Source organism: Anastrepha ludens, chromosome 2 (genome assembly GCF_028408465.1).
Source record: "Anastrepha ludens isolate Willacy chromosome 2, idAnaLude1.1, whole genome shotgun sequence".
NCBI lineage: Eukaryota > Metazoa > Arthropoda > Insecta > Diptera > Tephritidae > Anastrepha > Anastrepha ludens.
In genome coordinates this window covers 158288489-158313551 of record NC_071498.1, presented here as the reverse complement: position 1 = coordinate 158313551, position 25063 = coordinate 158288489, and the positions used below count along the sequence as shown (strand labels likewise).

The window sequence follows — 25063 nt, the reverse complement described above, 5'->3', positions numbered from 1 at the left end:
CACATTCGGCTACGGCGGGCATAACCACGTCAACAAAAAAAATTATCAAAAATCAACACTGATTTTGAGCCACTTTAGACTTGCACTTTAGTGTACTAAAATTTTATGAGCTACAAAACTGGATACTCGAAATTTTCCAAAAAATTCTTACTAAAATGTTTGAAAGTTTGTTAAGGGGAACACTACTGTGAACGCGTGAATGATTTTCATAAATGTTTTTTATAAGTAGGGATGATTATTTGGGGATCGGACAAATTATAATTTATTTAACATATATTCAACTATACTGACACAAATTTGTATTAAAAAATATTAAAAATTACAATTGTTATTAATATTAATGCAATGGCGTCATAAAAAACTGATGCACCCTGGCCACGGGTGAAAAATTATCTGAAAGCAAAAACCAAAAAAATGCTTAATCTATACATCAATGGCTATCGTCGTACGTGGCGGTTTTTTGTTTTTTTTTTTTTTTGTTGAGAAAATGGTGCAAGTTTGAAAAAAGAGTTTGTGTTTTTACCCTTTTTTTCGAAAGGCTTGAAAAAATATTAATTTTTGAAATTTTTAAAAACGGCTATGTATGACTGTAGCCAATACATGTACAAAAATTAAAAAAAGATTAAAATCGGTTCATAAGTCTTCGAGAAATTGGGGCCACCGTCCACGAGAAATTGCCATCACCTCCTCGTTGAATAAAATCTTTTTCCCGCCAGCCATTTCTTCAAATTGGGGAACAAATACTCCGAGGGATGCGAGGGCGCCAAGTCTGTAGAATAGCGGGAATGTGAAACGAGTTGGAACCCTCATTCGATTAATTTTGTGACCACAACTGCTGCTCGTCTTCTTCAATTCAAACGAATGCCAAACACAAAGAAATAGACCGAGCTGGCTGAAACTTGGTGTGTGTTCTTCCAAGAGATGCTACTAACCAAACATACAGGGTTTGATTGAAAAGTAATGAGCCTTATTTTTTTTACGCAGTTTTATTAAACCTTTTGGCTTATACAACTAATGTTCTTCAAAATAGGACCCTTGAGCGTCAATACACCGCTAATAGCGGTCGTTCCACTGCAGGAAACATTGTTCAAACTCACCCGCCGGAATCGCGTTCAATTCGGCTGTCACAGTTTTTGGATTGCCTCATGGAGTCAGCTTTCTTTTCAGGGGTGGGAACAAGAAGAAGTCCGGAAGGGACAGGTCTGGGCTGTAGGGGAGAGTGGGGAAGCATCGGAACCCCCATCTTGGCCAATGCAGAGGTGCAGAGGAAGACGGTGTGCGCCGGCGCATTGTCGTGATGAAGGGTCCAAGTATTGACGAGGTCGGGCCGAACGCAGGCGACGCGGTTTTTCAGCCGAAGGAGCACTTCTTTGTAAAATGCCGCGTTTACAGTACTTCCTAGAGGTACAAAATAATTGTGGACGATGCCTCGAGAGTCGAAAAAGATGATCAGCATGGTTTTGACCTTTGCAAAATCCTAACACACTTTTAAAACAGCTTTCACGCGCGGAGCGATGTTGACTGCACCGCTGTTGCCAGCGAACTGGGACCGATTTCTAGTGGAAGGGGAAGGTCCAACGATCATTTTCCCCCACCAGCCGATTCGGTTGATCGCTTGGCAGACGCTCCGCGCGGGAAGGCTCATTACTTTTCAATCAAACCCTGTAATCTCGATACGCCGTAGTAGTGCCAGCTCTCTGACTTTGCTCGGACTTTATTGTTGACGAAGACCTTTCCTTTGAATTTATTTTTTATTATTGAAACAGCCAGAACGCGTCACGAGCCCGCAAAAAAAATATCCACTTTTTTTTCAATCACTAACAGCACAATGAAGCTGTTTGTTTTTTTAAACGAAAAGATTTTTGCAGTGCATCTAAATTTTTACTGGTTTTAGGAAAAACAAGGAGCAAGAATTTTTTTTTGTCAGAACAACTAGCAAATACAGCACTCAGACAACATTAAATCCACTCGGGTTCCCTATTTAATTTTCTTTAAATCTGCCTGACCTCGCAAGAAATCTGAGTAGATCTTGTGGTGCCAAGGAGCCAAGGTGATCGCTTCTTAACACATCAATGCCAAATACCTCAAATCTGATTCGGGCGAAGGTCGGGCAGACACACAGAAAGTGGTCCGCGATCTCATCTTCCTCTCCACATGCTCTGCTCCCTTCTGCTTAATGACAGGAGGATCTGCTACAGTCGATCGGACATGACAGGTTACATCAGTTTTGTCCATCTGCAGCCACTCTCAGCCTGTCAAACTCGATTGTGAGTGGAAGTAGCCCGTTTGCTAACCGTGGCTTTGATGGCTGCAGAAGGGAGTTGTAGAATGGGATCTGACGCCAACTTCTTTGGCTCAATGCTAGAATGGGCTCCGAGAATTGGGAGTGGTAGATGGGGCTCCGAACCCATTCTACCATTGAGCCAAAAAAGTTGGCCCCAGAGCCAATTCTAGCTAAAGAGTTAGAGGTTTCGTTACCCGCGATACCCGCGTGTCTTAGGACCCATGTTAGCTTTAGGATATTATGTCTACCGATATAGTTCAGCCTGGATTTACAGGACTCAACTACTCTTGAGTTCTTTATGCGTATTTCGTATCGAAGTCTCATTTACGTGATCAATCAAAAACTTGGACCTTCATTTGGAGTTGTTGTTGTTGTTTTAGCAGCATAAACATTCCCCATACATATACGAGGAATGCTGCTAGAGTGACAATCCTTGGCTGTATATAAATCCCGGTCGCTCCGATGACTTACAACCAGCTTGGTTTGGAGTTGCCGATTGACGATCTCAAGCGACCGTGCAGTCTAAATGCTACCTGACACCCCTTAAATACTTCCACAGCTTTGAATCTTCTGCCGTAATGTGAAAATAATGACAAGTCGCGGCTTTGCTGTGTCAACAGTGGAATATCTACCAACTCTTTCTCACAAGCTTTGCTTTTTCTTGCCTCCACGCTGACTTTTTGCAGTGAAACTTCGAAATCATCAGCTATTTTATTTTTCGTCAAAAATTTTTGTGAGTGTTGCCATCAAGCGAACTTTTATTAGTCGTCTTGTACTTGAATATTTATTTCCAAACGGCTTTCTCTCCGGAATCACAGGCATTTTTTAGTAACCATTTATGGAAATCAACAAAATTTTTACAAAAAAAAATGTAATGCGAAAATCGCATACATATCTACAACCCCTCTGAGCATATCCATGCTTGTCTTCCATGCTTTTTTAATTTACGCCCATTTCATTCATTTTCTTTTTTCATGTCGCGTTTTTCAATGTTCATAACTAATCGTAGCATTTTGGCCTCCATTACCATTGCATCCATGCACTCACCTCATCTTATGGTAGAATCGATTTGCACTAAAAAATTTTTGATACTATTTTTTGTTTTTATTATCTTCCATGCGCAGCATCACCAGGTGGCGAACCGAATAATACCGTTAAGACTTCCACGGCTACCATAACACTAAAATCAGCCACATTGCCGCGCCGCAAGCCAACCGCCAAAACGGAAATTCAATTAGAAATAAAACCACGTATTGTCGAACAACCGAATATGCGTTTCACCACGGAAATGCAACATCCTGTCGCTGATTTGCGTAGTGCGCCTGCACGTGAAGGCCCAGCTCCTTATAGTCCCATCAAGACGATGTTGAATGCACGCGCCACCAGCCTAGAGCCAAAGGAGCATATCATACAAATACAAAGGCCGCAGGCGCCATATACGCGCACCACCTCAAATACAACAACAAGGTAAGTGCATTTTACTATTTCTTTTTTTTTTTGTATGCTTATTATTTTTATATTCTCAAACCGTTCTCTTCGTTCTTCTTTAAGATCTGGTTCGCTGTCGCGACAATCTACCAATGACTCTGAATCTGATACAACAACAACTGCAAATATGTCACAATCCACCGTAACCGGCTCATCGCAGCCGATTAAAAAGAGTCCACGCGAATTCATTATACCAATTGCGATGGAGGGCGGTGGGTTTATAACACCGCGTGAGGGTAGCATTGAACCGTCGGAGTCTAGTCATACCGCATCGAGTAGATCGGCATTCAATCGGCTGCGGCCAACTCGTCGCATTGGGTGCGTTTAATCAGAAAAAAATTCAATTTAATATAATGCGAATAGTGCAAGTGAATTCAATTTTGTGGGTGTGTTTTTATTTTTTTTGCTTTCTTCCTACAGCAGCTCACTATTAAACGATTCTGGCATCGATGATAATTCGCCATTCCAGAAGTTCCGGACGTCGTCCGGCAATAGGGAAGGCGATGAAGAGCCACGTTTCACGCTGCACAGGTTAAGGTGAGTAGGATTTGATTGATTGATTCATATTTAAAATACAGTAAAACCTCGATATAACTTTCGATATCATGGTAATGGTAATGGTTGTACGAGTTAGGCTAAGACCTTTATGCAGTGTGAACAGATTGATCTGATGTGCGTCCCTAATTACTTAATTATAATTATTTACTATACCGAGGAATCGAACCAGCTCCCAGCTTCTTAAGAGGAAGCAACTGTAGGTCTTCCTCCTTTAGTAGGTACGAGCCCAGGATTCTGTGTCTCCTGTGGCCTAATGCCTCACAGTTGGTGATTAAGTGTTCCATGGACTTCTCTTCATCCCAGCAGAACTTGCATAATCTTGTACTTGATTGTGTTAAAGTGTTTATTACCAGCAAAGTAACCTGTAATGCTTCACAGAGTAATCAGAGGCCCTTTTAATTTAGGGTTAGAGCAGATTTTGTTCTGTTCAAAAAGTCAAAGTTCAAAAACTTTTTGGAGTGATTAAGGCCACTTGTGCCATTCCACTGTACCCTGATTTTAGTTTGGATCTATTTTTTGGTTTCCTGTTTTATACTATATTTGTTGAAGACAAAAAATAGGGTTGGCCCAATAAATAGCCCTTCTGCCCGTTTTCTGGCATACAAGTCTGCCTTCTCGTTTCCTTCTTATCCCTCATATCCTGGTGCCCAAATCAGTGAAACCTGATTATGAGCGGCCAGTTTGTTGAGTGCATTGTTACACTCTATTAGGACTTTTGACTAGAATGTGAAGCTATTCAAGGCTTTGAGAACAGATTGGCTGTCCGAAAGTATTTTAGTTTTTACTTTCTCGAACCCTGTTTTGGATATGATTTCCACTGTTTCCATTATGGCGAAGAGCTCCGCATAGAAAATTGTGGTATCTGCACTTACTGTTGGGGATTTGAGTACTCTAGGCCCCACTATTCCTGCTCCTGCTCCTTCGAGCGTTTTGGAACCATCTGTGTACCATTTTTGTTAGTCATCATTTATCCATGTTGAGTTAGTGTTCCACTCTTCCCTAGACGGGAAAATAACCTTGTATCTCTTTATAAATTTGAGTACGAGTTCCGTGTGGTGAACGATATGATAAATTTGAACAAAATGAAAACTCAACATAAGAAAATGTTTGCTTAGTCGCTTGAATAAACCTCGTTATTGCGATATTTTCCATACAAAAATGTTCCATAGATGTAAGGAAGACCTTTTGAGCATGAAGACCTTTGGATTATATTGACGGCTTAAGTCTCATGAGCAAAAGCTTCTATATAACGAAGTACCGACTCAAAAAGCCTGTACATGGCGAATTCTGAATATGTTGGGTATTTGAGTGTCGGGGTCAAAAGCCTCTACGTGTAGTGCGTTGCGTGCCTAGTCAGTGTCAGTCTAGTTTTAACTAGAGTCTAGTTGTCAAATTGAGTTATTTAGCGAAGTGTCAGTCGATTAACCTACGCAAAAAAATGTCCATCAAAAAGCTCCAAACATTTTTCGAGGCGAAGTGTCAAATGCTTGCTTTGTCGTGCTTTGGATGCACTACGTAGCAGTTCTGCCCACTTTAACGTAGGGGTGTCTAGTTTGGAGGGAAGCGCTTCGGAAGGGCTATAATATCACTAAACTGGGGAGGGTGCAAAGAACTCGATTTTTACATTATTTTTATCGCTGCCAAAAAACCGACCTGGTTAAAGGAGGTTGGCCTCTGTAGGTAAGCTCTCAAGGAACAAGGCAGCATTTTTAGGCAGTTAACACCGTATTTCTCTGAACTTCGTACAGATCTCTCTATCCGCAAACTGGAGTTTAAGTATCGTGCCAGGGCAATCTTTACAAGTAGGCAGGATTGGAACGAGGGGAAAATCTACACCGAAACTGGTACCTCTGTCTTTACTGATGGCTCCAAGAAGAAAACGGGAGTCGGAACAGGGGCTTCCTCTAAACCAGCTAATTTATCTATTTCCTTAAAATTGCCGAATACTGCTAGTGTTTTTCGGGCAGAAGTCTTTGCGATCCTGCAGGCATGCAAAATGCTTAGGGAACGTGGAAGCGAGAGAGATATTAATATTTTTCCGGATAGTCAAGCCGCGATTAAGACACTGACGATGCCATGGTGCAAATCCAAACTAATGAACTCCTGTAAGGAAGAGATCAAATATCTTGGGTGTGCAGGTAACATTTCTCTGATCCAGGTTCCAGAACATAGGATCATAGAGGGAAATAAAATTGCTGATGAGCTTGCCAGGAAGGGTAATGAATTGGTATCAGAGTCCTCCTACCCGGTCATCGACATCCGCCTGTCCGTTGTTAAAGCGGTTTTTTTTTTTCAGGAAGCGCAGAAACGACGGAGCTCTATTTCTTCATGTGCTATTTCAAAAACCCTTTGGCTCCAGTAAAATAGACGGAAAACTCAGAAAGTCCTGGGGACTCTACTCCATTCAATTTCCAAACTCCAAAGATTTACCATTTTAAGTCTCATTGCAGAAGCTGAGGGGACTTTTCAGAGCAGTAGACTGTTGTGAACTTTCTCTGTAAGTGTCCGGGTATAGCAGCTAGACGATTAAGGCCACTCGGTGCTCCTTTCTTCGACAGCCTGGGGCGGTGCGCCAACTTAAGCCTCATCAATCTTCTCCATTTCTTCAACAGCTCTGGCTGGCTGTAGATATTTGCCTGTTGGAGGTTGCATAATGGTATCAAAACGGCGCTTTAGTGCTACTTGGGGAGTGCCAGGTTGGTACTTCAACAGTTTCACCTACAAGGTGAAGTCTAAAATAAACAAGACTGACGACAGCAGCTTTGTTCTGATAACTTCGAGTTTATGTATTTAAAATAGTCCCCTCTGGCCTCTATACACTGTTTTGCGTGATCTAAAAACTTTTCGAAAGAGCGTTTCAGGTCATTCACTGGAATATCCTTCAGGTTGTCGGCACAAGCTCCTTTTAGATGGCCTCTACCGACACAAAACGGTTTCCTTTCATGGCAAAATGCAATTTTCCGAATAGACAGAAGTCGCAGGTAGCCACATCAGGCGATGTCCCATGATGTGGTGAGTGATTGAAGCTTAAAATGCGATTTTTAGTCAAAAAATCACTCACAAGAGTGGATCCATGAGATGGTGCATTATCGTGCAATAAGCGCCAGCTTCCTCCTTCGCCGTATTCAGAGCGAGTTTGACAAATGCGATGCAACAAACGCTTCAAAACGCCAAGATAGAAAATTGCATTGACGGTTTGGTCCGTTGGCACGAACTCCTTGTGGACAATTCGCTTGAAATCGTAACAACATATAAGCATCGACTTGATTTGTGACTTCTCCAAACACGAGTTTTTGGGTGGTGACTCATCTGGGGTCTTCCATTCGGCACTTTGACGCTTAGTTTCAGGTTCATGTTGGAAACATCACGTTTCATCACCAGTTACAAAGTTTTAAAGGAAGTTCTCGTCTTTTCTCGCCTCTTTAATGAGGTCATTCGAATGTTGAATTCTGAGCAATTTTTGGTCCTCAGTTAACTTTTGCGGAATGAAACGTGCACAGAGCTTTCGTAAGCCCAAATGATCAGTTAAAATGCGATAAATCAATGTTTTGGAGATATACAACTCCGACTCCATGAATTTTAATGATGATTTCGGTTCATTTTAAACAAATTTAGGAACATTTCTGAAACGTATAAACCACTCATCAACTCTGGCAGGAGATAGACAATCATCGCCATAAACTTTTTTCATCACTTCAAATGTTTCGGTAAAGGTTTTACCGATTTTAAAACAAAATTTGATATTAGCTCTTTGTTTGAAACTCGTTTTTGTACCGATGACACAAACATACTGACATCTTAGACGCAATAACTTCGCTTCCACTGAACCGAATGCCACCAAGCTTTCACTGGAAGTCAGCTAGGGATGTAACTTCCAACGCAAACTTCTAAAAACATTTTTATGACGCCAGTTTTGTTTATTTTGGACTTCACCTATTGACACGGCAAATGGCAACGAAATAAATTTGTTTAGCCAATTGAATACTTTTAGTTCTGTGGCCATTGTTGTGGATGGATGCTTCACTATAGAGTGGCAGGAATAAATATATGTATATGTGACCTGGTCTACGAAAAGGTACCTTACGTGCGAAAACAAGTTTTCGAGAAAACAGCAGTTAAAGTTTAAACTTCTAAAAAAAAAACACCATTTATAAAGTTATGAATACATTTTTTGTAACAAATTTTTTGACTTCAGTATCGTATTCATTACACCTCATACTGTCCAGGAATGGTTCAGTTTTTAATTTGCACAAATTATTGTCTTCCTTATTCTAATTTGTATCATGACAAAAAAATTAGTCTTTTTCGTATTTGTACTTTTCTTTTTTTTTACTTTTAACAAACTTTTAAACAAATTATGACTTTTTGGTTTTTACCATTTTAAAGAGCCATTCAAATTCGAATCAACAAAAAAGTGAAAAATGATTTTTTGACACGTAAGGTACCTTTTTATAGACCAGGTCACATATACAATTATGTGTTCATTAATAAAGTATCAAAACAGCGTATGTTTTTCCCGATTGCTTGATTTGGCACGAAACTATAATTTACCGAATTTTTGCAAAATTTTACCTTTTTCGTTGTATCGAGATTTGAATATTCTATAAATTTAACGAAACTATAGAATTAACGAAGCACTTGCGCAACTCCTTAAACTTTGTTATATCGAGGTTTCACTGTAGTATCTTTCTAAATATTTTAGTATATTCTATGAATAATTTTTTCATTTATTTATTTAAATGCAGAAGCTCAAGACCTGTGAAGAAACTGAGCCAGGAGAACGATTCACAAAGTTCCGGCGAAGAAGATGATGACGACGGCTTTGAAATATTAACCGCTGAAAATCTTTTCTCTACTTTATTACAACGAGTATTTGCATTCGATTTGATCGCAATAAAATTTTATTACATTTATTTGTTTTTTCTTAATGCGCTCTTAGGTGCACGCGCTAACACATCGCATGAATGTTGACAAGGACTTAACCGCAGGATTTCCGAATTCAAGTCGTCTTCTCAGCAATATGCGACATGGTCCTTTCTGGAATCAAGAACCCTTTGGCAGGTGAGTTCGTTGGCAATAATATTTTTGCGATTAATTTTCTTTTAATGCTTTAATTCAAATTGTTTTTTGTGCCAATAACCAATTGCTCATGCTAAATTAATTAAAAAAAAAAATAATAAATTATATTATAACCTGTTCATCTTTATTTCTGTTTTCATGCTGCGTTTGCTCTTGGCTAAAATCAAACTGACTAAAATACAATTAAACAAACGGTTCTTTCACATAACAATAACATTTGCTTCTAAACTCTTTCGAATGGCGTTCAATCGGCGGATGTTTACATATCAAACTCACACACACACACACAAATACAATTTGTTATTATTAACAAAAACTGAAATGCAATAAATAATATTGAATTTGTTGTTAAACATTTCGAACCCCATTATCATCACTTTTGTACGATTGTTTGTTAAGATCTCAAGTGAGTTATACTTACAGTGAAACAGTCGAGAAGAAACAAGTGTAAGTACGAAATAAAAAGTGAATGTCTTTTGTTTAGAATCAGAACTCTTCAAACTATTAGGCTGCACCGCTTCGTACGAGTCGCTGTCTCTTTAACTCACTTTACTCTTCAAGGTTGTATTGATATGCAGTGTGATTTCTTTTTTGTTTGAGGTATTTTTAGCTCGCAAGAAAAGTTAAAACATTTTTTTTTATAGAAAATTTATTCTGAACCCTCAACTGATATCGATATTTCTCATTTCATAGTTGAAAGTTTTAAATCTTAATAATCGTTAACTTATTCACTCAATACAGACGAATTTAAAAATTTGATTTATTTACTTATTTTATTTTATTTGGGCTAACACAATCACCGCAGGTTATATTCCAGTGTTAAATCACAATATGACACATGGGAATATTAAAATATTTAAGAATTGAAAAATAAAAATGATTAAAAAAAATATAAATTTAAAATTTAACTCGAAGAGAAAGAGAGAGAGAGAGATAATATTATGGATTGCAGAGATAAAAGACTGCTGACTGACTAGCTGACTGACGCATGTCAAGCAGTTACAAATAACCTTTCACTCAGCTTGGTAATGCATACAAAATGCTGCATATTTTAACCCGGTGTTCGTCGCAACTGGGTAAAAAATACCACAGAGGTAATAAAACCACTTCTAACTTTTTTTCTACAAAATATCGTGACCTGCTGCTTAAAGTACCTTTCTGCATAGAAACAAAAGATGCGCTCCCTACGTAAAAGAAATATTTAATTAATTATACACCTATATATTATATGGTAATTTTAACCCGGTTGCGACCGTTTGTGTTTATATTTGCCTAGCGACAAACCCCGGGTTAAAGCGCAATGCGACTTTAGTGGCCTTGAGCTAAAGGGATAGTTGGTTCTAAAGGCGGCCGGTATGCACAAAACTGACTTTTCAATATTACAGAGTTGAATTTCAAATGCAAAAGCTATTTTAAACGTGAAGGCTAAGTAATTTGAAGAGATTTTCGAGATGCGGATGCTCTTCTCAGATTAAGATTTTGTGGAGACCATAATGGAAAAATTTGTAGATTAAAACCAAAATACAAAAAAAAAAGTGTAAACTCATACGTGAAAGCAAACGTGTTTCAACTCATGCAACATTTCTTGTATGGAATGATTTAACCTTTCTGATTTTTTTCAATAGTGGAGTAATAAAGATGAAGATGGAGATAAAGGTGGAAATGGAGATAGAGATGGAGATAAAGATAGAAATAGAGATGGAGATGGAAAAGGAAATGGAAATGGAGATGGAAATGGAGATAGAGATGGAGATGGAAAAGGAAATGGAAATAGAGATGGAGATGGAAATGGAGATGGAGATGGAGATAGAGATAGAGATAGAGATAGAGATAGAGATAGAGATAGAGATAGACGTAGAGACAGAGATAGAGATGGAGATAGAGATGAAGATAGAGGTAGAGATAGAGATAGAGATGCAGATAGAGATGGAGATAGAGATAGAGATAGAAATAGAGATAGAGATAGGGATAGGGATAGGGATAGGGATAGAAATAGAGATGGAGATAAAGATACAATTAAAAATAAAAATAAAGATAAGGATAAAATTAAAAATAAAGTTAAAGTTAAAGATTAATTAAAAGTTTAAGTTACAGTTAAAGATAAAGATAAAGATAGAGGTAGGGACAGAGATAAAGATAGAGATAGAGATAAAGATAGAGACTGAGACAGAGATAGATATGGAGATAGAAATCAACGTAAGATAAAGATAAATATAAAAACGTATCTAAAAAGATAAACAAACAAAATAGGATAAACATTAGGCAAAGATAGGCATGGAGAGAGGCACATGTTAGGTTAGGTTAGGTTAAATGGCTGCCCTAGCTAAGGGCTCACTTGGACAAATATTAAGAAATTCGTCCGTTGTGGTGCCATACATGGTAGAGGGGAAAGAAGATGGGAAAGAAGAAGAAGCCTTGGGATTAGAGACGATGATGACCATACATTTTACGACGACGCCGAGGCTGGCTGATTAGCGTTCGTAGTTAGCCGTAACAAGCTACTGATGAACTTCACCAAATTTATGATATTTACACCGGCTATATCCGCAGGCGTAGCGAAAAAGTGAGAGCCCAGATGTCTAAGTCTTTGCCAGACGAGAGCAGGGCAGCTGAGAAGAAGGTGCTGAGAGGATTCCATCTCGTGCTCCAGACAGTTTCGGCAGAACGGCCTTGAGGCAATCCCAAGTCTCACGGCGTGAACACCTAACGGACAATGTCCGGTAAGGATGCCCACCAAATTCGAGAGCTGGGGCTTTGTTAACCTTAGGAGTTCCCTTGAGCGTCCCCGATCTACTCGTGGCCAGAAGGACCTCGCGACCTTGCACGTTTGCGCACTAGCCCAGCGCTCGCTGAGTTGACTCGAGGCCCATCTTTCCAGGAGCAGACCACAGGTTCTCAGGGGAACCCCAATTCTCTCATTACGCGACGAAACCGTCTCCAAAGTTCCCTGTCTAGCCAGCAAATGAGCCTGATGACGAAGTATTCGGATGCAATCCAGAGAGAAGTCAGACATTCCCCGACCAATCTCGAACGCACAAACAGCGAGCCCAAGGCCCTATTTGCCGATTGGCTATCGGAGTAAATATTTTCTTCCTTAACGGTAATTACCGAATTAAGCAACCAGTTCACCGCTTCCTTAATTGCGGATACCTCCGCTTGGAAAACACTACAGTGGTCCGGGAGCCTAAATTTAAGTTTGATGGGAGGCTCCTTACAGAATACTTCCCCACCAACCCTTCCGTCCAATTTCGAGCCATCCGTGAACATGTTTGCCATGCCTTGCCGCCAAATGTTGCACCCCGCCCACTCATCCCTTGAGGGAATGTGAGTAGAAAAAGGTCTGCTCGGACCTAGCGTGGGTGTACAGTGGTCCAGCACCATAGGGATGAACTCAAAGTTTTTAAGTATGCTAGAGTGTCCGTAACTTAAGTCTAGCCTATGGCCCGAACACCTTAATCTGGTTGCGGCGCGTGCAGCGGTAGTTTTTCCTACAATGTCCTCGGGCGCCACATTCAGCATAGCGTTAAGCGCTAGAGTAGGAGTGGTACGGAGCGCCCCACTGATTCCAATGAGGGCAGACCTTTGTACCCTCTCCAGCTTCTTAACTGATACCATCCTTTCTAGCGAGTTCCACCAGACAAGGACTCCCTACAGCAAGATTGGTTTTATAGTCGTGTTATAAAGCCAAAAGTGACTTTAGGCGAGAGGCCCCATCTTTTGCCGATAGTGCCCCTGCAACCATACAAGGCGGCTGTTGTCTTTCTGATTCTCTCCTCAATGTTTGGCTTCCACGTAAGACCTCTGTCATGGATGAGTCCCAGGGAGGCACATAAATATACATAAAAATAAGGAGGTAAAGATAAATATTAAACGGAGTGAATTTCAACCACTGGGCGAACCATTTTTAAAAATTATATATACAAGTTGGTAGTACCTTTTTTGTGGTATAATATTAGTTTGTGGAAAAAGAAATCCATTATTTTTGCGCAACAAACTTTAACATCAAAAATGCTTAACAGTTGCTTTGACAGTTTACAGGTGGCTCAAAAATCGCGTTAATTTTTGGCAATTTTTTTTTCTTGAAGGTATTGCGATTTTCTCCATATAAACAAGATGTGTATTTTTCCATAACTGTATGTAGGTCTAGCTTCAGTGTATCACCACAACTGCATTTTTGTCGGACGGTTGTTTCATGAACTGAGTTGTTGTGAACTGACTAATTTTTTCTTAGTAATTTGGGAAGTAATACATTCAAAATTTAGTAGTTTTACTAATTTAAACTGAAATGCCAACCGTCAATAAGGTCCTGTGAAAAGTTAACGGTAATATACACTACAAAATTATTATATAAAGATGTTTTTTTTCATCGTTAGGGAAAAAAGTTATTGATAATCAAGGGAAATTTTGGAGCTTATTGAATTTTGCACTTTGTTGACCTCAATTTTAATGGGCAATAAAACTGCGTCCGCTTTAGTTGAATAGTTGGTGCAGGGAGTGGATAGATTTGAATCTCCGTGCAGGAAACAGCAAAATGATGGAAAAAGTTGTTTCTAATAGCGGTCGTCGTCCGCTAGGCAATGGTAAACCTCCGAGTGCATTTCTGCCATCAAAAAGCTCCTCAAAAAAAACCATTTGCCGTTCGTAGTCGACTTAAAACTGTAGATCCCTCCATTTGTAATATGACCAACTACCCAACAGAAGTGTAAGCCCCAATTATTTATTTATGAAACTGCGTTCCTCAGTTTTTTTTTTTTTTGTTTTTTTTTTTAGTTCTGATTAAAATTTTTTTTTTAACCTCTGATATAAATTTATCGAATTAAATGAATTATAAATCTTGTATGAAGTTTGAAATTTTAGGCTTTATGATCGTTTTTACGAAATGAACTATACTTTAAAAAAAATTGCTGAAATTAACAAAATAACTAAATAAATCGTCAAAACTTTTTTATATTATAAAAAAAAAAAAAATAGTTGAAATTAACAAAAAAACTGAATAGTCAAAATTTTTCACTATTTGATGCCTGTAAAATTATTTCGGTGAATATACGCCCGTATTTATATAAAATGTGCGCTTTTCTTGCGAGTTAAAAATCAGTCTCAATTTCTACTCTTTTTTGTCACTTTGTTGCTGTCTCTTGTTTTGTACGCTGTCTCCTCTGCCTCTAAGCATGATTTTCCTCAGTGCCATAAAATCACGTTTTTCTTCTATTTGGGTTCTCTATGCTCCTAACTGCTTAAATATAAATATATTTTTTTATTATTATTTACAATTATACAGATCGATAACTATTAAGCAAAGAGTTAAGAGGAGTCGTGCTGATGTTTTTCGTATAGGTAGAATTTTGCTCAATTTTTTATCACACTGCTGGTTGTAAGTTAAGTTTACGATATTACAATTTTTGTTGCCTGTAGCATCATAGACATGTATGTATATGTAAAGCATTTGACGTTTTGCTTAACTCAGGTTAGCATGACTCCTCTGTGAACTCACTGCAAGCTTATCGATTTGTATATATTTTTCTCATATCCTAATTTGAATAGTTCATCAAGTATTCCATTTAAATAGTTGATTGAAAAACTGAAATCGTGGTTTAAAAAATAAATGCAGTTTTTGTATTTTTGTGGCTAAATTTAGCGGTGTTTTTCGACTCTTTAACTGTGCAAGTGACCCTGTTAATTGTTGTCCATGAGTTTTACATTAGATTTGTGGCGGCTTAGATAAGTCCAAGCACTCAGTCAGGAGACCATTGTACAAACACCCGGATAGATTTCAGTAGAAAGAATAGAGATAGGAAAGATAAAATGTGGATGGTAAGACGGAAGAATTAGTTTGAGGTCACACTTCAACAAATTTCTTGGATTCATTGATGAATCTTAAGAGATCCGGAAGAGGAAGAGTATGAATTTTATCCGTATTCAGTATATCGCAACCCAATATCCCAAGTCTGATTCTGGAAAACGCCGGACAGCTAAAGAGAAAATGCTCTACAGTGTCGTCATCCTCAAGACAGGATAGGCATATCGGGCTGTCGACGACTCCCATAGCAACCATATGCTGACCACAGGCGTTGTGTTCTGTGATTATGCCCACCAGTACTCTCAAGTCTTTACCACTAAGTTTTAAGAGAAAGGTCGCTATTTTCCTGTTTGGTTCTTTCACAAAGCACTTGATTACTCTGCACGAGTTCAACAGGACGCTGGTCTCCTCTATGAATAGACCGCATGAAGTCGTCAATCCATAGTTGTATCGATGCAGAATTGACACCTAGAAATGGTTCAGCGTCTAGTGGCATACTTGTAGAGTCTTCATTAGCCAGTTTATCAGTCAACTCGTTCCCTGTAACACCACAATATCCAATTGTTGGCTTTGGCAACACTGTTCAGTTCCTGGCTGTTTATATTATTGATAAGTATCGTTCCGGTAGTGTGGAATGGACTGCTATTGTTGTTGTTGTAATAGCAAAAACCCCCTAATTTCCCTAGATAAGTCATACACTTGTGCTCACATAGTTCAGTAACTTCATCTTTTTGCAAAATTCGCAATATTTTTCGTGTTAAATTTTTTCCTTTATTTGTTTTATAAAAACATAGTTCATTGCAGTAGAAGAAAAACCCATAAATCAAAGAACGAAACTTTGTGCACCATTTCCAAAATTATTGTCAAAACTGCCAACTTTTTAGACAAAGTCTTCAGAAAATTTCTTGGGATGCAGTTTCATTAAAATTTTTGTTTGGCTTGAATTTTGCTGAGAATTTTCTATCATATAAAAGGCTTGCTTCATGTGCTTCATATGGATGAAAATTGTCAACAGCGCATGCAAAGAAAATTGCTTTTGAGGGACCACAAACTTAGACCTTAATAGATACTAAAATTGCTTCTGCTATAAAACGGCATGCCTGGAAGTTTTCGAAAAATATTTGAAAAGTATTTAGTTACTTCCACAGTGTAATCTATTCCTTGGCCATATAATAGTTCTTCAGCCGTCATAGCAGCTTCCAAAATATCGATTTGCTGTTGCCTACGTAGCATTCTACCTTCTCGACTACTCGTATTATCGTTAGCGCGCTTATCTGCCAATTTCATCTATTTTTTCAGCATACGAACGCGCCCGAGCGCCCTTTGTTAATTGTTGAATAACTCGAAAAGTATTTGTCGGATTCACTTCAGATTTTCACACAATATTTTTAAGATATCATACTTTAAGAAAATGCAAAATAAAAAAATCAAGTTTTTGAAAATTCTGCCTACCCCTAACCCCTTACTTATGTGAGTACAGGTGAGGTGAGTGCAGTTTAGTAATTCACCACAGTAAAGCTATGATGGAAAAACTGTATCTAAGTTTAGAAAGGAATTTCAGAAAAGCCTCAAATTTTTCTTTTATGCTTAGGGGACAGATACCTGTAAACGGCCATATTTTCCCTGATTTTCATTAAAATTATTTAAAATAAAGAAGTCAATATATTTTTTTCAAAATTGGCATATAGTCTATTTATACATTATAATAATATACTTTTTTTTTATTTTAATCATTTAAAATGGCAGATGCACACTCAATTCTTCCAGGAAGGTCGCAGCGGGGCTTCTCAATCGGCGGGCATTGTAATATCGGCGTCAGTGAGCTGAATACAAAAACCAAACATTTTTTTGTTTATTAATATCAAAATTTCTCTATGAATTAACAATAGATGGAAAAACAAAAAAAAAAAAACATTCGCGGAATAAAATGCTTAAAAAAATGAATTTTGGGGTGAATTTTCCTACTATTTTCACTAAAAAATTTTATTTTTTCGAAAACTTGAAACACATAGATTTTTTTACAGGTATCTGTCCCCATAATTCCTCTAAATCTATCGATATGATCGAATTCACTCCTTTTAACTTACTAACTTTCGCTTACAATTAACCTGTGCATGCTACTGTTAGCTTTCCAAAGTAATTCAAATTATTTCGATTTCAAATTAAAAATTCAAATCAGCAATTATTTTCTTAATCATCAATCTTTTCCTAATAATTATATTGTTTTTGTTCTTTTTTTCTTTTCCCTTTTGTGTACTCTCTTTTACAGCCGCCTCAACAGCGCTTCCGGCAACAATGTAGGTGCCCCATGGCGTCGTAGTATGTCACGTGATTTGAGCAACGACATGGACTCGATATTTTCACGCACTGGCGCCACACTGCCAAGAGGTGATTATCACAGATTAAAGAGTAAATTTTTAGATCATTAAAAAAATTAAAAAAACAAAACAAAAAAGCACAAGAAAATGCACATAGAAGGCAAACGATAGCGCGTGTTGTGTTATGACCAGCAAAGTATAAATCAAAAGTAAAATGCGATCAGGTGAAAGAAAAACTATAAACGAGAATATGAAAACAAAATTAGACAAAATAAAGCAATACTACGTAACCTACCACCACTACTACTATTACTACTACTACCACTACTCTACTACTACTACTACAAAGACAAATAGTGCACACTTGTCAATGGAAAGCAATTTGCAAAATGCAACAAAACCTACTCGAACAAAGCAATGAAATGTATGTAGTTGTGTTGGTAGTTTGTTGTTAATTAGCTATTTGCTTATAGTTTATAAAAAACCAAAAAGCAAAAATAAAAACGAAACAGTAGCAAAAAGAGTGAGCAACTCAAAACAAAACACAACAAATTACACAGTAGGTGTATTTATGTTTGTAGCAGTTGGCAAAAGTAATTACATGTTTTAGCAGAAGTTATTTGGCAAAGGCAAAAAAAAAAAAAAATACTTAAAAAATATATGCACACACACCTGTGCATATATTACATACATACGAGTATATGTAGCTATTAAGCATTGCAAGTGTATTGAAAATTAAAGAGAAAAAAAATGGCAGCTGCAGATTTAGTTTGTTTGCTTTTTTGTTGCGTGCTTTTCCAGACCTATTGGTGGACAGTAACGGCTTCGTGATGCGACAAACTTACAATGCTTTAATTTTAATAATTTCAATATTTTCTGCACTTCGAATGTCAATTTCGGTTTTGTGCAACAACAACAACAACATTTTTTTTTGACAATTTTCCGACTTCACTACATAACAGTTTGAACTCTCGATAACAAATAGTTATAAAAAAACAGAACAACACAATTTTCAATTTTTGAAACTACCGAAATGTATGTAAAATGAATTGCATACAACATTTTTTTTCTTGCTAACTATGTAAAGGTACATATACATATAATATATATTTATTTTTTATAAAATTCACTTAGTATTGCAGCAGCTGTTACTCATGTGTGGATTAGCTGTCTTTTCTTTTTATAATTTTTTTTTTTTTTTTTGTGACATACAGTTATCCAAGTAGCATTTGTAAATGTGTAACAAGCCGCAAATGGTTCTTAATTTTAATTCACAACTTCTTAATTTAATATACAACTGTTATGTTTTTTCTACAATATTTATTTGAATTGAAATTGTCTCTTAATTGCTTATGACTTTTTTGTTGTTATAATTACATATAAAAAGAAAAACACACAACAATTTTCGTTACTTTAATACTTTTTCTTCTCCGCCTGTTTCTTAATACTGTTTAATCAACTCTCTAGTTAATTGTTAAGGAAACAAACCTCGTATTCAAAGTTTTGTACGACAAGTGAAAAAATCAAATGTAGTGGAAAAAAGTGTATGTGAAAGCGAGAGTGGCGCCAATTGGCAAATCAGTGGCTTGGTTGGCGGCTTTTGGGCGTAGAGAAAATGGGAATTTAACCAAAACGAATGGTGTTAGAGTGAATAATTTTTAAAATAAGCAAATAAATTTTTAAATTCTGCATGCACACATGCGTATAAAAATGTGCATGTGTATACTTTAAAAATACATTTTTTTATAAAACAAAAAAAAAAAAGAATTTCAAAATCAAAAATTATCCAATACATTTGCGATAGTTTACATGCAAGGTACAGATGTATGTATATGGTATACAAGGTAGCGCAAAAGTAGTAGAAAAGTTATTCAAAAACTTTGTGTATGTATGATTAATTTAGCGCCACCTTGTATAATTGAAAATTTCGAACTTCGAAATAAAAAATTATCCAAAACATTCGCGATAGTTTACATGGAAGGTACATATATGGTATACAAGGTGGCGCCAAGGTAGTAAAAAAGTTATTAAAAAACTAATTTGTATGATTAATTTAGCGCCATCTTGTATAATTGAAAGTTTCGAAATCAAAAATTAGCAATACATTCGCATAGCCTATAATGGTCTGCATGTATGTATATGGCATACAAGGTGGCGCAAAATGAGTAAAAAAGTTATTAAAAAGCTTTGTATATGTATGATTAATTTAGTGCCACCTTGTATAATTGAAAATTTCGAACTTCGAAATCAAAAATTATCCAAAGCATTCGCAATAGTTTACATGCAAGGTACATATGTATATGGCATACAAGGTGGCACAAAATTAATCACCCTATCGGATGACTTCTAATTTTTGCAAATGACGGTGTACGTTAATCGCTTTGTTGCTTGACGATTGTAAACCAAACAGCTGCAGCACACAAACAGACAAGGTAAAGGTCAAAATAAAGATTTCCAGCACTAAACATCATTTTTTATTTAGTAAAAAAGTTTCTAGTAAACAAGTTTTTTAGTAAATTTTTTAGTAAAAAAGTTGACCTAAAAGGTCAATATAAAGATTTTCATTACTCAAAATATTTTTTCTTATTTAGTAAATAATTTGTTTTTTCACTAAAAAGATTTTCAGCACTAAACATAAATTTTTTTATTTAGTAAAAAACTTTATAGTAAAAAAGTTTTTTAGTAAAAAAGTTTTTGGTAAAAAAGTTGACCTAAAAAGGTCAATATAAATATTTTCGTCACTCAAATATTTTTTTTTTTATTTAGTAAACAAATTTGTTAGTAAAAAAAAATTTATTAAGAAAATTATACAAAAGCAAAATTTGTTTCATTAATTTTGGGCCACCTTTTATAATTGAAAAGTTCGAATTTCGAAATCAAAAATTATATCTTACACTCTCGTTAGTCTAAATGGAGTGTACGCACATGGTATTCAAGGTGGCGCAAAATTAATCACCCTATTCAAAAATTAATACTTTTTGCAAATGGCGTTTTTGGCAATCATAATTGACATCGGTGAACTAGAGAGCCTGCAGCACATAAAAATACAAGTAATGGAGCACCTAAAGGTCAATATAAAGATTTTCACCGCTCAAAATACTTTTGTTTCTATTTAGTAAAAAAAATTTTTAGTAAAAAAGTTGACCTAAAAACGTCAATATAAGATTTGAAGATTTTCATCGTTCAAAATAATTTGTTTTTTTAGCAAAAAAAAAAAATGTGTTAGTAAAAAAGTTACTCCAAATCAAAATTGGTTTATTAATTTTGCGCCACCTTATATTAATAAAATTTCGAAGTCATAAATTGTCTAATACATTCTCGCTAATCTAGTATATAGAGTGCATGTTAATGGTATACAAGGTGGCGCAAAAGTAATCACTCTATTGGAAGATTTCTAATTTTTGGCAAATGGCGTCGTACGTCAATCATATTCAAGTGATGGAGTGCAAAATAAAAGTCAAAATAAAGATTTTTATCATTCTGTTCATTTAGTAAAAAAAAAATGTTGTAAAAAAGTTATTCAAAAGCGAAATTGGATTATTAATTTTGCGCCACCTTGTGTAAATGAAAATTTTTAAATCAAAATTCTCTTCTACATTTTCGATAGTCAATATGACATACAAAGTGGCGCAAAATTAATCAATCTCTCGGATGATTTCTAATTTTTGTAACTGACGTCGTACGTCAATCATATTCAAGAAATGGAGTGTGTAAAAGTCATAATAAAGATTTTCATCACCCGAAATAATTTTTTTCTTTGCTTTGTGTGTATAGTAAAAAAGTAATTCAAAAACATAATTGGATGATCAATTTTGCGCCACCTTGTATAAATGAAAATTTGCAATTTCGAAATCAAAAGTTATCTACTACATTTCCGATAGTCTAAATGGAGTGGGCATACGTATAAAAAATTGATAGTAATACATATTTTTAGACACTGAATTTTTCGAATTCGAATTTCGAATTTTTTTTTCGAAAGCGACTTTTTAACTGTATTAAACTTGAGTGTGAGCCCCATTTGAACAATTTATTCCCATAAATTACATTGCAAAGCAAACACACATCATACAAAAAAATGTACTAAACTTCACAAAATGGCACTTTGAAAACAATTTGTGAAATTTTTCACACTTTGTTTTTGTTGTTTTTTCCCCCACTTTGAGACTTTGTGACCAACTTGAGAATTTTTATATATTTCATCTTTGTTTTGCAATGTAAATTAAGCGAATAATTTTTTTCACATGAAAGTCTCGAGGAGGCTGTTTATGGGTAGTTATGAGAATCCCCACAAAAAGCAAGCTTTTAAGTTTTTATTTTTATAGAGTACCATATTGAGGCTATCGTGTATTTAAAAAAAAAAAACTTACCAAGTAATAAATCTGTATGAGAAAACGAGTGCAATAGTTTTTATGCTGTTTACTGTTTGACCTAATGCAAAATAATGCTACAGGATTACCAAATTTTTTTATTTTCCTCAAATTTCAACAAAAAAAATAATTTATGGCGGATTACTCCGTTCTTGGCGATAAGGGAGAGAGTTTTTGTTCGCGGATTATTCAATCGAATGATGCAAAAGCGTTAATATTTGAACGAAGTAAATCTTTCTAAGTTTATCTCAAATATTTTCTAGCAGTTAATGCAAGAATTTGAACCGGAGTTACTACAATAGTGGATACCTGATCATGTTTCTGTTTTAATAGCATAAATATTCCTCACAAATATTTGGTGAATTTTTTATAAAACTAATGGAAACTATTGTTGTTTTTGAATAAGAAAGGCTCCGAAGTAAGCACAAATTATAATCGCTTAGAACCCTTTTGGTTGATGCGTCTTGTTGATCGGTGTGCGTCTTGATGTTGTTCCACAACAGTGGGGCCTACAATTTTAAACCGACTCGGAACGGCAAATGGTTTTTTATGAGGAATTTTCTTATTGCAAAAATTCACTCGAAGGCTTACCATTGCCTGCCGAGGGCCGACCGCTATTAGAAAACTGGTTTCTATATTTTTGGTGTTTCATGCACGGAAATTCGAACCTATGCACTTCCGAATGATAGTTACCCAACAACACATTCGGCCGCAAGATTTTTATTTAAATAGAAAAAAAATCGTGTGCATTATACCTAAAAGATGACTCATAAGCAGTTACATATCAATCTGCTGCTTTCAAAAATCTATAGTTTGAGTTGCATCGAATAATTAAATTAAATTCACCTAATTCTTAAATTCCTTAAACGCTTCACAACAATTTTTGAAGAAAGTTGCTGAGCTGACCATCTGACTTAGAATGTCTCAAAAGTTGTTATTTCATCAATCAACTGTTTTCGAAAATTTTTGGTTTAAGTTACCAGCATAAAATAAGTTTTGTCTTCAAATTACCATTGTTGTAACAGAAAAAGCTAAATGACCATGGGTTCCAAGCCATTGCGACATTGAGGGTAACTGCAGAGTCGACGAACTAGCGAGACTCGGCACCAAATTGACCGATGAGTACATTGAAAATGACATAGGCATACCCTTACAGACATCTAAGTACTTATCCTTGAGGAAATCGTAAGAGCAGCGATTGAAAGATGGCTTAATGAAACTACATGCAGAATCGCTTCACAAATGTGGTCATGCTAAACGCACAGAATCTCTGCTAAACCGACATAACCACAGTCTTAGCACATTGATCTCAATTATTACGGGGCACTGCCTACTAGGTAAGCACTCCCAGAGGATGGGTATGCACCCACACATGACTTCTGCAAAAGCTGTCAAGATGAGGAAGAGGAAAAGGCGATCTCGCACTTTCTATTCCATTGAATTGCTCTATCCAGACGTAGATTTACCACTTTGGGTAATCAATTCTTTAATAAATTGAAAGATCTCAGTACTGTGGAAATCTGTGATATGCTAAAACTTTTGAAAGGTACACACTGGTATTAGGAGAGATAAGGGCAAGTTCCCCACGCGACATCACAATGGGCTATGAGTCTGAATGTGTCCCACAGGACGGGCGCTTCAGCAACCTAACCTAACAGCTAAAACACTTCAGCAATGTTTTTGAAGAAACTAGCTTGACTGCTAACTTTTGACCAGCTATAAATCTGGTTCATTACGGCAGCTTAGACTACCCGACTGTCGTAGATTGTCTAAAAAGTAGTTATTTCATCAATCAGCAGTTTCCGAAAAACGATGCTTGGGCTGTCAGCATCAAATCAGCGTCACTGCTCTGGCTATGACATAACTCTGGGTGTACTCGTCCGATTCATAGTAAATCCGAAGAATTACATCAAGGTGCATTCCTTAGAGGTGGTGGCACTAGACCAACAACAATGTCTTGTACGTTTGACTGTCAAAGCGAAGTATTCGCAAAGTAGAAAACAAATAATGAATTCGCCTTGTTTCATTCTGGGCTGACAGCCACATGGGGATGGCGAAAAAAAAACAAATCAGCTGATTTACCGATATCACCTTTAATAGAGTCGCCTTGAAATATTTTCAAAACGCTTTTTACTTAACATTGTATTCGAAAACTTTCAAAGTTGAAAAAATTAAATTGAATGAATGAAAAATGAATTTTCGTTTCTTGAACAAATTTGCTGGCAAGGCTACGTTTAATAGAATTACTTACATTTTTTAGCTGATTTTTTAAATATTTTTTTAATATTTGGTTTTATATTTTTTTAATATTTTTTTACATCTTTTTATATTTTTTATAACAAATATGTAAAGGAATCACAGAAATAATTTTCAGCGTTTACGTCTGCTAATGAATAATTTGTTTGAGGCTTTACGTGGTCGAAATATTAAGTCGGAAATAATTTCGAAATATCTTAATTTTAACTTATTTTTTACTCCAAATTCTATCATCTTAATTGTCACCCATTTTAGGTACTATTTATTCAGGTTTTACGGGGCTTACTAGGTTGAATTTTTAAATCTCAAAGAATTTCGAAATATCTTAATTTTCCATTTTATTCACCCTATCACCCCAGGTAAATCGATTTTCTTAACGCCTGCTGAAGCCCAGCCAACTCTGATTCGCCTACGCGCTACTTAAAATTAGGATATTTGCAATCCTATTTTTATTATCACTTGCGTAAAAGTCCTTCTTTCTAGGGTATCATAAATAAACAACAACTAACCCTAATTATATACAAGCGAAGTATATATTTGATATATTATAACAAAAACAAAAAAAGAGGAAAATAATAAAAAAATATATATACCTATTATAAATATACCAGTGAAAAAGGTATTGCAGCAAAATAAAAATATATGAATATATTTGTAGAATATACTTACTTACATTTATGATGATGCAGATGACAACCATAAAGAAAAACTTGATTGAAATAAACGATTTGATGCACAATATTACAAAAATAAAAATGAAGAAAAAGCTGTTTTTGTTATTTTTTGGTATCGCTATTGTTTTTCCTTAGACTTCAACCAGTCAGTTAATCAGCCAATACAAAAACACACATTGTGCCAGTACAGCAGCGCAGCCGTTGAATGCGTGCAACCAAAAGAATTGTGTAAATAAAGTCAA

General features: G+C 36.2%; 1 protein-coding gene across 14 annotated transcripts in view; it reads left to right on the top strand.

Annotated features, from left to right (window-relative positions):
• Positions 1-25063, top strand: part of LOC128855676 (mucin-2) — a 261729-nt gene that overhangs the window by 197954 nt on the left and 38712 nt on the right. For 8 of the 14 annotated variants that reach the window (XM_054090774.1, XM_054090773.1, XM_054090783.1 and 5 more), the window contains 7 exons: positions 3409-3751; positions 3836-4090; positions 4193-4309; positions 9076-9199; positions 9270-9391; positions 9809-9856; positions 17476-17594. In XM_054090774.1, the coding sequence (XP_053946749.1) occupies positions 3409-3751; positions 3836-4090; positions 4193-4309; positions 9076-9199; positions 9270-9391; positions 9809-9856; positions 17476-17594 (1128 nt within the window). Of the gene's footprint in view, positions 1-3408; positions 3752-3835; positions 4091-4192; positions 4310-9075; positions 9200-9269; positions 9392-9808; positions 9857-17475; positions 18242-25063 lie in introns of those variants that run through there. The other 6 variants (XM_054090784.1, XM_054090780.1, XM_054090785.1 and 3 more) reach the window with 4 other exon arrangements.